This window comes from Zingiber officinale, chromosome 6B, assembly GCF_018446385.1.
Source record: "Zingiber officinale cultivar Zhangliang chromosome 6B, Zo_v1.1, whole genome shotgun sequence".
NCBI classification, from domain to species: Eukaryota; Viridiplantae; Streptophyta; class Magnoliopsida; order Zingiberales; family Zingiberaceae; genus Zingiber; species Zingiber officinale.
The window spans coordinates 36,116,607-36,130,960 of record NC_055996.1 but is presented as its reverse complement, the minus strand read 5'-3'; the positions used below and the strand labels follow the sequence as shown (position 1 = coordinate 36,130,960).

The 14,354-nt window shown below is 38.5% G+C and overlaps 1 protein-coding gene across 1 annotated transcript; it reads left to right on the top strand.

The window, feature by feature from the left end:
• The first annotated feature begins 1,990 nt into the window (after window positions 1-1,990).
• Window positions 1,991-3,142, top strand: LOC121990080 (protein MIZU-KUSSEI 1-like). Its single transcript, XM_042544323.1, has one exon. It carries the CDS (start codon window positions 2,151-2,153, stop codon window positions 2,901-2,903), a length of 753 nt encoding a protein of 250 aa, XP_042400257.1. The 5' UTR covers window positions 1,991-2,150; the 3' UTR covers window positions 2,904-3,142.
• Window positions 3,143-14,354: the final 11,212 nt, after the last annotated feature.

The window sequence follows — 14,354 nt, the reverse complement described above, 5'->3', positions numbered from 1 at the left end:
GACACATTTTTTGAATTTGAGTAATTGTTCTTTAGGATCAGTCACCCCTCTATATTCCTCAATCGACAGTGGTTAGAAATGAGCCGACAGCTTATCCTCCAGAATTGTTTGGGAGAACGACATGCTCACCCGCTCGAGAGAACTACTGACCATCGAGACTTTTCATTTATGATGGTCACAGGCGAGCGTATTTTCTAAAGATGAGCCTTGATGCCTATCCGCTCGGCCCATGTCATCAAGGGGTGTGCGGAATAGCGCCCGGTGATATGCAATTGGCAATGGGGGCACAGGTGGCAAGTCGGTCGGTTGCAAAGGTACTTGTGGGAAGGCAGCTGGGGGAGGGTGGATCGGTTGGAACCTGGTCAGGCCTTCCACTCGGCTCCTACGCTCTACTACTGGCCAGTCACAAATATAGCAGGATCTTTAGCAGGTGGCTCTCGGCTACTACTTGTTGTTGTTATAGCATTTTGGCCACTCGGGTAGCTATCAACATCTCTAACTCTTCTTGTGTCAAGGTTATCGTGGTGAGTCGTCCAGTATCATCCATCTTCACGTTTCGAATAAAAGTGAAGTTTCTACAAATGGCGCCAAATATGATCTGTGCAAAAGCGGAGAAGATGGTTAATTGGCTGGGAACAATGGCTCTGATGTTGACCAAAAGAAGACTTCTTGCTGTCAGAAGATGCCTCTGAAGCGCTTCTGCATCTCAAAAAGAGCATTAGTGTTAGGCCAGGGAAGGGGTTCCGGCGTTGACCCTCCGACGCTCAAATCAGTGATCAAGTCGAGTGGAGTAAAATGAATGAATAGTGAACAGTAGCTAGTGGTATCGTGTCTTGTGAGCGTACATGTCCTAGTAGATGGAGACCCCTTTTTATAGTATCACTATTTATTCACAACTCTCAAAATATTTCCAAAAAGGACAGGCCAGAAAGATGCTCTGACACCTTTCCCAAAATGGATTCGTAATTTCTGTGCAAGATAGGGAGGAAGCTTCTAGTGTACAGCTTGCCTACAGAATATTTTCTGTCCTTTGTGGCACAAAATGTGAAAAAGGTAATATGAGGTCGTTGGATTGAGAGACCCACTATAGGTGAAGTTGATAATCTGACCGAGCCTCCCAAGTATCCCGACCGACTGCCACTCGAAGGTACCGCCTGGTCTGATTATAACCAGAGACTCGACCTTCGCTCAACCTCTTCATTGAGTTCGCAAACTCGGAAAGACTGAGTATCTAACTAGTCCGACTAGGCGTATGGTTTGATCAGTTAATCACTTGCCGAGTTGGTTAACTATGTTATTCTTGAACCAAGGATAAGATTCAGCTCAAGTCCGACCGGCCCCTCAATCCGATTGGTATGACACTTCGGTCGGCTATCTCTTATCCAAAGGAACTAATTATGTGGGTTTCTAAGGATGACCCTTCTTTGACTTTGATTGTCATGTCTGCTGTACTCTAACCCGACTCAAGGCTCTACTCGAATTATATATATATATAATTCGATTACTTAACTAGCAGTACTCCAGATAATATAAACGTGAAAAAGGTTCCAATCAACAATTAAATTGGATAGCAACTGGACGGTTAGACAAATTAAGTTTGTCGGCTGTTTTGACATCCCATTCCAAACGCTAGTAGACCTAGCCAAGCTCAGCCTCATCTCATCAATCTATCTATAGGAGATTTAGAGCGACAGCTTTATGATATCCATTCATCCTCTCAATTTGTCTTCAGTTCGTATGTATGCTACCGTATATATGATATTAAATCAATGCTTATCATCTAAATTTCCCATAGATACATGACTTCATATGTATGTGTTTATCCAATTTGCACACATTCGATTGCAGACGGGCGTGGTAGCTCACCAGTCTTATGTTTTGTCATAATCATGTTGAGGATCCCCAGCCACTGCCAGTCTCGGAGGACGGCGTGCCTTTGCATGTCATGTATCATGTCATGCAGTGGACATAGATGCGCCCACCACCACAACAATTCCTAAGGGACGTGCAGTCAAAAAGACAGAAGAGATAAAAACAGAGTAGAAAAAGCCAAGGCAAGCCAAGCCAATAAAGCCACCCCAACTTCTCTTTTTCTTTTTTGATTTCGTCGTTAATTTCCTACTTAATTATCCCCTCGTGTCGCTTAAGCTATGAGGAGCAGCATCACCATGGGAAGGCATTTCCAGTGGAGGATGAAGCTAAAGAAGAAGAGTTCGAAGGAAGAGATCGCGTCGGGAGAGGACCTGCAGGATGAAGAGAAATCCGCTCTCTCCTTCTCTGGATCCTCGTCCTACCCAACGAATCAGGAAGAATCAAAGAAGAGGATTTCTTCGGCGGCCGAGACAGCCGTGTCTCGGATTCGCTCCCTTCTCACTGCGGCCGCTACTAGCCGCCGCAACCGCCAGCCTGCCTTCGTGATCGGGACACTTTATGGTCACCGCCACGGTCACGTTCGCTTTGCCTTTCAGACGGACACCAAGGCGGCCTGTCCGGTGATGCTTGTTGAGTTGGCCACGCCGACTGCTGCGTTGGTGCACGAGATGGCATCGGGGCTCGTGCGGATCGCGCTGGAGTGCGAACGCAAGCCAGCCGACGCCGGGAAGGCGGAGAGGACGCTAGTGGAGGAACCGGTTTGGAAGGCGTACGTCAACGGGAAGAAATGCGGGTACGCAGTGCGGCGCGAGTGCGGGCCGATGGACTGGAAGGTGATGCGGGCGGTGGAGCCTGTGTCGATGGGGGCGGGAGTCATCCCCGGCGACGGCGACGGCACGGATAAGGACGTGATGTACATGAGGGCGAGGTTCGAGAGGGTGGTGGGGTCCAGAGACTCAGAGGCATTCTACATGATGAACCCCGACGGAAATGGCGGACCTGAGCTCAGCATCTACTTCCTCAGAGTCTAATTATAATTAATTGCCAGAATAATTAATTAGGATCAATGGTTAAGCTCTTGGTGTTCTTAATAAATAATTGAACTGGTTATCCTTTCCATTCATCTCATCATGGCATTGGTCATGTGCTGAAATGAATGAAGCATAGAATTATGTGATAAGGTTTGTTTAGTATTCATTTGTTACATGTCCTGTAAGTATCCAATGTTGTAGAGGTACTCATTCTCAGTGCTTTAAGTTCAATTTGGTTATCCAATAGATCATAATATATATATATATATATATATATATATAGAGAATTGTTATCCTACGACTTTTTTCTACGGAACCATACGGACAAACTCACGTGGCATATCTTTCACGTTATTTTTTTATCGCGTCCTACTTATTTTCCTTTCCTCTCGTCGGCGAAGCCGCGATCCACTCCTCGCCGAAGCCCCCAAAGCCCCGATCCTCTCCTCCTCCTCTCGCTGAAGCCCCCAAAGCCCCGATCCTCTCCTCCTCCTCTCGTCGAAGCCCCAATCCTCCTCGACGCCACACACCGCGCCTGCTCTCCTCTCGCCGAATCCTCGCGATCCTCTCCTCGCCGCCACATCAGTCTCTCGCCGAAGCCCCGATCCTCTCCTCTCACCGAAGCCCCGATCCTCCTCGACGCTACACGCCGCGCCTTCTATCCTCTCGCCGAAGCCTCACGATCCTCTCCTCGCCGCCACAGCAGTCTCTCACCGAAGCGAGGCGCCGTCGAAGCTAGGGTTCGCAGATGAGCCTCGCCCTCTCCTGTTGGAGTTTCGCAACGTCGTGATTTCACAACGGCGGGATCTCCATAACTATTCTACCAGTATTCTTCTTCTCCACTTTTTAAATTTTTTGTTTTGTTTTGTACTTCAATTTCAATAGATTTCTTGCAATTACAATATGTGTGTGATTGTGTTTTCAACTTCATCATTTAGCTTCAGTAGGATCTAAGATATTTAGAATTGATCGTGCTGGACAGTTATTGTAGAAAGTGTCGGAAAGGGTTTGCTCTATTTTAGAGGGTGAGCAACATTCTGTTGTTGCGAATTGGGCAAAATTTAGGGAATTTCTAATCAAACATTAGTTTTTTAGGTTGGATTTCTGTTGTTGCTGATTCATGCATAATTACTCTTGCGTTGCTTCTGTGTTTTTACTTATTACCTATTGTTATTTGTCACTACCAAGATTATTAAAATAATCAACTCTGCCCATTTGTGTTGGAATTGTCCGAAATATGAAACATGATTACCTTTAGCACTAGGACAGTTATGAAGCATGGCCATTTTCATCATTAGATCAGTTTAACATTTTTTTAGTTTGAAAAACAACTTTGGTTAGCGGGATAGCTACTTATAATTGCATGTTCTCAACAACTGCTCTCTCCCAGGATCGAGTGTAGAGGTGAGCAGCATCGAGTGGGAGTTCGTCGACATGTCAGAGGAGGAGGAAGACCTTGTTCACAGGACGTAAAGACTCATCAGAGAGGTAATTAACGCTAGCACTCTCCTTCCCTGGCCTGTCAGTTTTCATTCGTCGTTGATCAGACTCCTTTAAAGTTAATTTACAAGTCCCCAAACTCATTCATTAAGTTTTGATCGTATGTCTTCAGGACACTAAAATTAATGCACGCTGAGTGTGTTTAGGTGGGGATTGATAGCTGGTCAAATTCCTGGGCGAACACCAGAGGCGATCGAACGATTCTGGAAAATGAATTATGATCCTTGTTTTGCTGAAAGAAGGCTGAAGAGGAGGAGGAATTAATAGAACATGCATGAAGTTTATGCTCTGCGCAGATGTCCTGTAGTACTCAACTCTTGATATATTAATTTTTTGTACCTTGTACTCGTTATCAGTGATTAAATTTACTTGTATTTATTCATGAATTTTTATTAATTTCTAAGAAAGCTAAGCATATCATGAGTTTGCTGAGTGCATGGCTAGTATCTCTTAGAGAAGCTTAATTAAAACGAGACAAAACTTGAATGAAATATCGATCAGCAGATCAGTGGATGTCGTCTACAGATCTGAAGAAACATAGTACTTCAGGAAAACAAAAATGTACGTGCGTAATTTATCTTTGCAAAAAGAAAATCAACTTGAATGGGAAATTACTAGATACGAATGCATTATGTCACATGGAATAAGCATATAGATAAAACACAAAAGATAGCAGAAATACAATATTAGCCAGACAACCCAATTCCAAACGTAACAAATATTTCACAATATATTCGTAACAAATATTTCACAATATATTAAGATGCAATAACATATGTTTCAAATTTGATACATCACTTGCAATACTATTATTTCAACTTAAACTCAGGTTAAAAAGAAATAACAACACAACCACTGAACATAACATATGTCTCCTCTCTACTTTGAGCTACCATTAAATTAATAACTAAGCAATGATATAAAGGTAACATTACAATCAACCCACTTTTTCAAGAGAAGCACAGGGATCTATGATACCCTGAACTTTTACATCCTTCGAGCAATTAATTTCAAACACACCACTATGAAAGAGTTCCAAAAGGGACAAAAAAAAAAAAAATAGTGCTATTCTCTCAACTGCAACTTCAAGTTCCGCCACCAACCTAAAACGACATTTTGCAAATGATTAACATTAAGCTATAATAAATGGTCCATAATTCCAATATTTCACTATAAAAAGACTTTGGATGGCAATGGTTGGCAAACAAGAAGTTAGAAATTATATTTGCATTACTAAACTAGCTCAATAAAAGCAAGATGAAATGTACTTCCCAATTGTGCAAACGGAGGAAATGTGATATATGATATATGATTCAGATAAAATGGTTCAGAAAAATTGTAATTAGAATAACTTCTATGATGTTTAGAGTGATACAAATACTTCTAAAAGGATCACAAAATTAGAAGGCAAAATATATTTAAAGCATTTCCTGAACAAATAAAGAGTCAAGTATCAGACTATTTGTCACTGAAGAAGGAAAATGATAGCTAGAACCTGTCTGGCACTCACTTCGATTATGAATATCCTATTGCATGTTGTTAGAATCTGCAACAAAGAATATAATTATTAACTTCATTTTCTCAATGAACCATTAGGATTTAATAAAATAAAAATTTGATTGTATCAACTATAGATGTCAAATCTGCTTCATATGTGTTGTCAATGCTGTTATGATGATTATCTTCAGTTGATCTGACAATCGACACATCGTCATAATTTCAAAATGTAATGAAATAAAAAGAATTTGAGTTTGCAAGTAAAATTATAATAAAAATGCAAAATTAATTAACACACAAACCTTTGCTGCAAAATTAGACAGTTGCGCTTGTCATGTAACACACCTCGATACCGCATCCATGACATATCTTAGACTTTGAGATTGACTTCTCCTTTGATGATTTTAATCTCTTCCTACATCCCTTTATTCTTACTGAAGAAGGATCAATAATATCAAGACCCTCATCTATGAATTTCTTCCTTTTACTCCCATCACCAATTGGTTTAATAATGTTCATCTCTTGAATTTTATTGTAAATACAATTGAATTGTTCATCCAAGAAGTTTGTCCCCTCATCAGTTAAAGATGCACTATCAATTAATAATGAAGCCTTATAAGATAATCTCGAGTGTCTCGACATCAAAAACCTTCCTGGATCTGGATCTTTTTGCTCCCCCAAAAATAGGATTTCTCCAACCTTTGCATCTTGTGTCCATCGTTTGAGTATATACGTATTAGGCAGATGAAACACTTGGTTGATACGAAAAAATGCTAACATATGCCTGCATGGAATGCCCTCAAACTCAAATTTCGTACAACTACACGATATATAATCCCTCTGTTTGTCATGGGTGAGAACCTTTGGTTTGGAGGAAGAACAACTTTGAAATTTCATCACATTGTAAACCACTGAGTCAACTCCTGCAAATGCTTGTTGCACATAATAACCATGACTCTCACCCACTTCACTTTGAAACTCCAGCCATTTCTTTTTTGTGTACAACTTAACCATTTGAGTTTCCATTGGCCAGTTTGTCTTAATCTTGGGTTGCTCATTCATATCAATATGGTCAGCAATTAACTCATTATGTCTTTGGTGTCTCAGTGCTCTATTAAAACGGGTGATAAAATCCAACAATGAGTTCTTATTTGAAATATACCTCTTAAAAAATGAATGTGAGCTTTCAGATCTCTGACTACTTGACATTCCAGCACAAAATATATGTCTAAAATATACTGGCACCCACTTGTGTCGCAATTCATACATCGATGACAACCAATCATTTTTCTCCAAGTTAGCACACTTGATAACTCCTTCCCATGACTTCTCAAAATCATCAGGTGTTGTAGAATTTACAATAACATTCTTTATGCTTTGATAGTGATTTTGAAAAGTCAAAGGATGTAATTTATCTGGGAATTTATTCAGTATGTGCCACAAACAATATCGATGCACTGTTTGAGAGAAAACTTGTGCAATAGCTTTCGTCATAGCAGGATCTTGATCAGTGATGATAATATTTGGTGGGCCTTTAGGCATGGCTTCTATGAACTTCTTAAGCAACCAAACAAAAGACTCAGTTTTCTCATCACTTAGAAACCCGCAACCAAAAATAATTGTCTGATGATGATGATTAACTCCTACAAATGATGCAAAAATTAGGCCATATTTATTGGTATTATATGTCGTATCAAATACAACGACATCACCAAATATACTGTATGCCCTCCTTGATACATGATCAGCCCAAAAACACTTATTGAATTTGTTATCTGAATCAGTCTTATAATCAAAGAAAAAAGTTGAATTCTTCTCTTGCTCAGATGTAAATAACTCGATCAATGTTTCGGCATCAATACCCTTTTGTTCATCCCTTAGTTTTTTTTCAAAATTTCTAATATCTCTTTCTGTGCAACCTACCCCCTCAGGCCCTCCATACTCTATCTCCAATAATCGCATTTGTTGACAAGTTGGTACATTGGCCTCTGAAAACTGTTTAATCAATGTTCTCTTTGCTGCCGAGACATTACGATGTGAGCGTAGCAAATGCACCTTTGATGGAGTTGAGAGTGGATGATTATGGGTTTCTATGAAGTTACTTACAACCCAATTAGGTCCTGTCTGTTTCTTGACAAATACAATATTTGATTTACATCCCGTTCTAACTGTGCCACGTGCTCTTTCCCTTATCAGTTGATCAGATTTTGTATGTTTAGCATTCCGTATTAGATTTGTATGTCCTTCTTTAAAACATACAATTTGTTTCCACATCACTTCATTTGTCATCTTATTTTTCTTGCTTGTGTTTATCCGTGAACTAAATCCGGCTTCTCGTGCATATTGGTTATAGAACGAATATGCCTCCTCTAGTGGTGAGAATTCCATTCCAATTTTTGGTTTTCGATCATCTGCAACTTGGGGAATATATTCCTGATCATCGACTCTATTTTCTTCCATTTATGGGAATGTCACATTATATTTGAGAAAAGATAAGTAGATAAATATATAAAACTACACCTTATTTCAATTAAAACTCAAAATTGCAAGTATTGAACCATTTGATAAAAAATACAACTTATTTAAATTTTAATTTCTAATATTTAATAATTTGTCAAATTTTTAGCTGCTTCAATCAAAAATATCTAATCAGTACTACTATCAGACTTCTAGAAAAATGATGACCAAATCAAATAGTAATAACAATAACTTGGTGGACCATGACATAGAAGGAAATGTTTTACAAATATCATTATGGTTGGCCCCTTAGTTGTACTTCAATCAGACATTTTCAAAATAATATGCATACATTAATCAAATTTCAAGAAATCATTTTACTTAGCACATAGCTTATGCCTAAAGATATCAACAAAGAGCATGAAAAAAAAATATCTCTATGTTATTAGAATATCTATCCGTGTACTAGTATATTTAAATGCAACAATATAGTAGATACAAGTTAGCAAGCATGGGTCTCTGTTTCAATCAATCTTCAATATAACATATTGGGAAAGAAAAAAAGGTGTGTATGCATCAAATAAGAAGGAACTTGGAAGAGGTATACCTCGCAAAACTTGGCGCAGCGTGGTGAGGGAGACTTTCAACACAGATATTTGAGGGTGCAGCAGGGAAAACCTAATAGCAAAGAAAATCTCAAACCTAATTCAATATTCAGATTGTTCAGCAAAGAAAATCTCAAACCATTCATTTGTCAATATTCTGATTGTTCACAAAAACTCGAACAGGAGAGGGCAAGGCTCATCTGCGAACCCTAGCTTCGAGGGCGCCTCTGTTAGCTTGTCGCCGCGAGTCTTGGCGCACCGAGAGGACCTCGAGAGAGAGGGCGGCTCAGCAGGCGCGCGAGCCTGTCGTGTTCGTAGCGAGCTAGGGCACAGTTTTGATCCGCTGCGGCGAGAGAGAGAGCAGGCTTCGGCGAGAGACTGTTGTGGCGGCGAGGAGAGGATCGTGAGGCTTCGGCGAGAGGATAGCAGGCGCGGCGTGTAGCGTCGAGGAGGATCGGGGCTTCGGTGAGAGGAGAGGATCGGGGCTTCGGCGAGAGATTGATGTGGCGGCGAGGAGAGGATCGCGAGGATTCGGCGAGAGGAGAGCAGGCGCGGTGTGTGGCGTCGAGGAGGATTGGCGCTTCGGCGAGAGGAGGAGGAGAGGATCGGGGCTTTGGGGGCTTCGGCGAGGAGTGGATCGGGGCTTCGCCGATGAGAGGAAAGGAAAATAAGTAGGACGCGATAAAAAAATAACGAGAAAGATATGCCACGTGAGTTTGTCCGTATGGCTCCGTAGAAAAAGGTCCGTAGGATAACAATTCTCTCTCTCTCTCTCTCTCTCTATATATATATATATATATATATATATATTGTTTGACGTTTTCTGTATGACTGCGAGCGACATCTTACATGGGTGATTTGACGCGATCAAAATTTAAATTTTTTAATCTTTCTCACATTTATATGCAATAATTTTTTTCTCTTTCGTCTTAAAATAAAATTTTATCTTCTCTCTCCTATTATTACAAGTAATAATCATTATGGTAATGATGTTACAACATTATAGCTATTATTATGTAGTAGCTGCTACAACGTTGTAGTAGCTGTTACAACGTTGTAGTAGATATTATATAGTAGCTGCTACGACAGTAAAGTAGCTGCCACAATAATAAAGTAGCTACTAAAACTGTGAAGTAGCTGGTACAACGATGCAGCAGTCGTTACAACAGTATAGTAGCTGCTACAACTGTGCAGTAACTGCTACAGCATTGTAGCAGCTATTATGTAGTAGCTGCTACAATTATAAAGTATCTGCTACAACTGTGCAGTCGTCGTTACAAGTGTGCAGTAATTGCTACAACTGTACAGTAGTTGCTACAACTACAGTAGCTACTACAATAATGCAATAGCTGCTACAATTATGTAGTAGCTATTACAACTGTTCAGTAGGTGCTACAACTGTGCAGTCGTCGTTCCAAGTGTGCAGTAATTGCTACAACTGTACAGTAGTTGCTACAACTACAGTAGCTACTATAATAATGTAATAGCTGCTACAACTATGTAGTAGCTGTTACAACTGTTCAGTAGGTGCTATAACGTTGTAGCAACTATTATGTAGTAGCTGCTATAACTGTGAAATATCTGCTACAACTGTGAAGTATCTGCTACAATTTTACAATAGATGTTACAACGGTACAATAGCTATTAGAAAAATATATTAATTGCTATAACATTGCAACAACTATAGTTGCTATAACTATGTTGTAGTTACTACAACACAATAGCTACATAATAATTGCTACTATTGTATAATAACTGCTACAACGTGTAGCAGTTATTGTTTAGTAGTATAGTAACTACTACAACATTGTAGTAGCTACATCGCCTTTAAAAATTAGCACTATAGTGATTGTTGCATGCAATCATAGAAGAGAGACATAAGTTATTTATTTTAATTTAAGAGAAAGGAGAGAAAAGTTATTGCATACAAATGAAAAAATAAATTAAAAAAATTAGATTTTGGCCATGTCAGATAGCCCACATCGGATTTCGCTCACGGTTGTGCAAGAAGCGTCGGGTAGTATATCAATTTCGTATATATAATAAGTTGTTTATTTTAATTTAAAAGGAAAGACAAAAAAAGTTGTTGCATACAGATGAAAAAGAAATTTAAAAAATTAAGTTTTGGTCGTGACAGATAGCCCACCTCAGATTTCGCTCACGGTCGTGCAGGAAGCATCGAGCAGTATATATATATATATATATATATCTAGCTAGCTAGAATGAGTTTTATCTATAATTTATAAAGTCATTATTAAAAGTGTCCAAGTAATATCATATTTTATAACTCAATTATATCCTTTCTTTTATATTTTCATATTTAATTTATCAAAATAATACCTAATAATTTTTTATTAATAATATTTAATTAATTTTTTTAGCTATAATGACATCACGTGAGCATCGTGTCTCATTCGTGCAAGGGACATGGATAGAATGGTGTGTAGTATATATATATATATATATATATATATATATATATATATATATATATATATATATATATTTATTTTTGATATGCTCCCGACTCCCACTGCGTGACTATGTGCAATTTTCACCATAACAAATTTTTTATTATTTTTCTATTGTAACAATGTTAGATGTTAAATTTGTATTGTAGTAGCTATGGAATCGTAGCTGCTACAACTTGGTCATTATTTGTTTAATCATGTTGTAGCAATTATGAGTATGTAGCTGCTATAACAGAGATTTAACTTTGTAGTTGCTACGAACTAGTAGTTGCTACAACGTAATTAAACAAATCATGATCACATTGTAGCAGCTATGATTCCGTAACTGCTACAACACGGACTTAATATATATATAGGATGTGTTAGGTTACATACCTCATATTTGCGCCGGCATACATGACTTAGATACGTTGCCCATGTGGCAACTTCTGATCAATGATGTCACGTGGGCATCATGTCTCAGTCGTGTAAGTGGCATGGATAGGATGGTGTACAATAGAATGCCACTCCCACTATGCGACTATGTATGATTTTCACTGTAGCAAAATTTTTATTATTTTTCCACTGTAGCAATGCCAAATGTTAAGTTTATAGTGTTGCAGCAACAGAACTGCAGCTGCTATAAGATGGTTGTGATTTGTTTAATCACGGTGTACCAGCTACAAATCAGTAGCTGCTACAACATAGACTTAACGTTGTAGCTGCTAAGACTCATAGTTGCTACAATGCGATTGAATAAATCATGATCACATTGTAGCAATTATGGTTCTGTAGCTATTATAACACAGACTTAATGTTGTAGCAGCTATAGACTCGTAGCTGCTATAACATGATTAAGCAAATCATGACCATGTTGTAGTAATTATAAGTCAATAACTGCTACAACACAGACTTAATGTTGTAACAACTACAGAATCATAGTCATTACAAGTTGGTTAAATGAATCACAACCATGTTGTAGTAGATACGAATCCATAGGTGTTAAAATATGATTAAACAAATCACGACCATGTTGTAATAGTAGCTACGAGTCTGTAGTGGCTTTAACGTGATTAAACAAATTACGATCATTGTAACACCTATGGTTCCTAGCTGCTACAAAACAAATTTAACGTCCGTCAAACAATAGAAAAATAAAACAAAAAATGATACAATAAAAATCGTGCATAATCATGCAGCGGGAATTAGGAATATTAAATCCATGTGTGTGTATATATATATATGGATTTGATATGTCACATCTCTTATATCACATACTCTGTGAGCACTTAAATTTTTTTTATTTTGAAATTTTTTTATGTTTAATATTATAACGCAGCCTCTAAATTCTAAAAGTAAAAATATAATTGCCATAACTGAGAGTTTAAAAAAATAAAAAAATAAAAAATTCTAACGCTAGGCGTGGAGGGAGTCATCGACCAACATATATATATATACCATTTTGATATGTTGGTCGATGCGCATGGGCGCCTCTCACTTGAGGAGGCCCTTGCAATGATCGGAGGTGCCTCCCCGTATGAATGGTACCCACGCACGTCGTCCATGCGAGTCGCTATATATATATATATATATATATATATATATATATATATAGACTCTGTTCTTGTGTTGGCATAATTAAATTTTATGTTTGAACGTTAACAATTAACAAATGCTTTGTTAAAGAATTCAAAACGTCCACAATTAACAATTTGTTGTTGCTTGCTTCATCAGGTAGTGATTTTAGTAATTATTCTATTTATGAACGATTACAAATTGTAGCCTGGGATGCTTGATCACACTTGTCATGATGAATAATAATTCTTCTACTTTAACAACAATTTTTTTGAGGCATCATCATCATTACAGACTTTCCTTTTCTTTTCATTTCTCTATTTTTTAAAAGCAACTGATTAAAGTAGGAGCAGTCCCAGAAATGCAAATTCAAATGCATGCTCAACGTTGTATATATGAGGGATTCATCTCCAACAACTGTGTCGCTTGAGCTCTAGGCTTAGTTTAATTTGGGCTTCTCTCCTGGAACTACGGGAACCAATCAGCGAATCATAGATTGTAATGGGTGATTTCAACACTTTGCTATCAGCTAGCAACAAAGTTGGGGCATGCCGGTCACCCATTATGAGTTGCAAGACTTTTAATGAATGATTCAACTATGTTACATGGCGGAACCAGGGTCAATTGGATATCACTACACATGGACAAATGGATAAGTATCAAGCAAATTGGATCATTCTGTGGTGAATCATCAGTAGTTAACGGAGGATTTTCCATAGCCTTGCAGAGTTCCTCCCGCTAGGTTGCCTATGGGACCATTCATACTTCATATTAGCTTTGTTTCAAGGGGACTATTGGGAGCGACGACATTTCAATTTCTTCAACATGTGGACAATTCATGATAGCTTTCCAAGTTAGTTGCTGGATCATGGGCTGAGAGATTCCAAGGGACTGCACAATTTATTCTCAAGATCAAGAAACTCACAAACCTAAAGCCTCAGTTGCGGGTTGCGGGTTGCGGGACCTCAACAATGACTACTTTCAACACATCTCTCAACAAGCTTCACGAGCTTCACGAGAAAATGATGAGCTCAAGAAGGTTCAACATGACATTTTGAATGGGCAGTCCCCTCCAGACACATATCATCAGCTATATGTCAAGGCCCGTGCTATAGTCTTTCTACCAACAATGAGCCAAATGCACTGACCTCAGACAAAGTGATAGATGTACAAAGTGTTGGGTGTCTCCGATTGCATTTTTAAAAAATTTATTTCAGAAATAAACAACGGAAGCATAATAATTTTTTAAATTATTATAATATACACATTACACACATACAAGATACACTGATACACAAACATAGCCATAAAATAAATTTCATAAAAGAAATTATACTTGCCAGATGACGTGTAGAGGAAACGACATT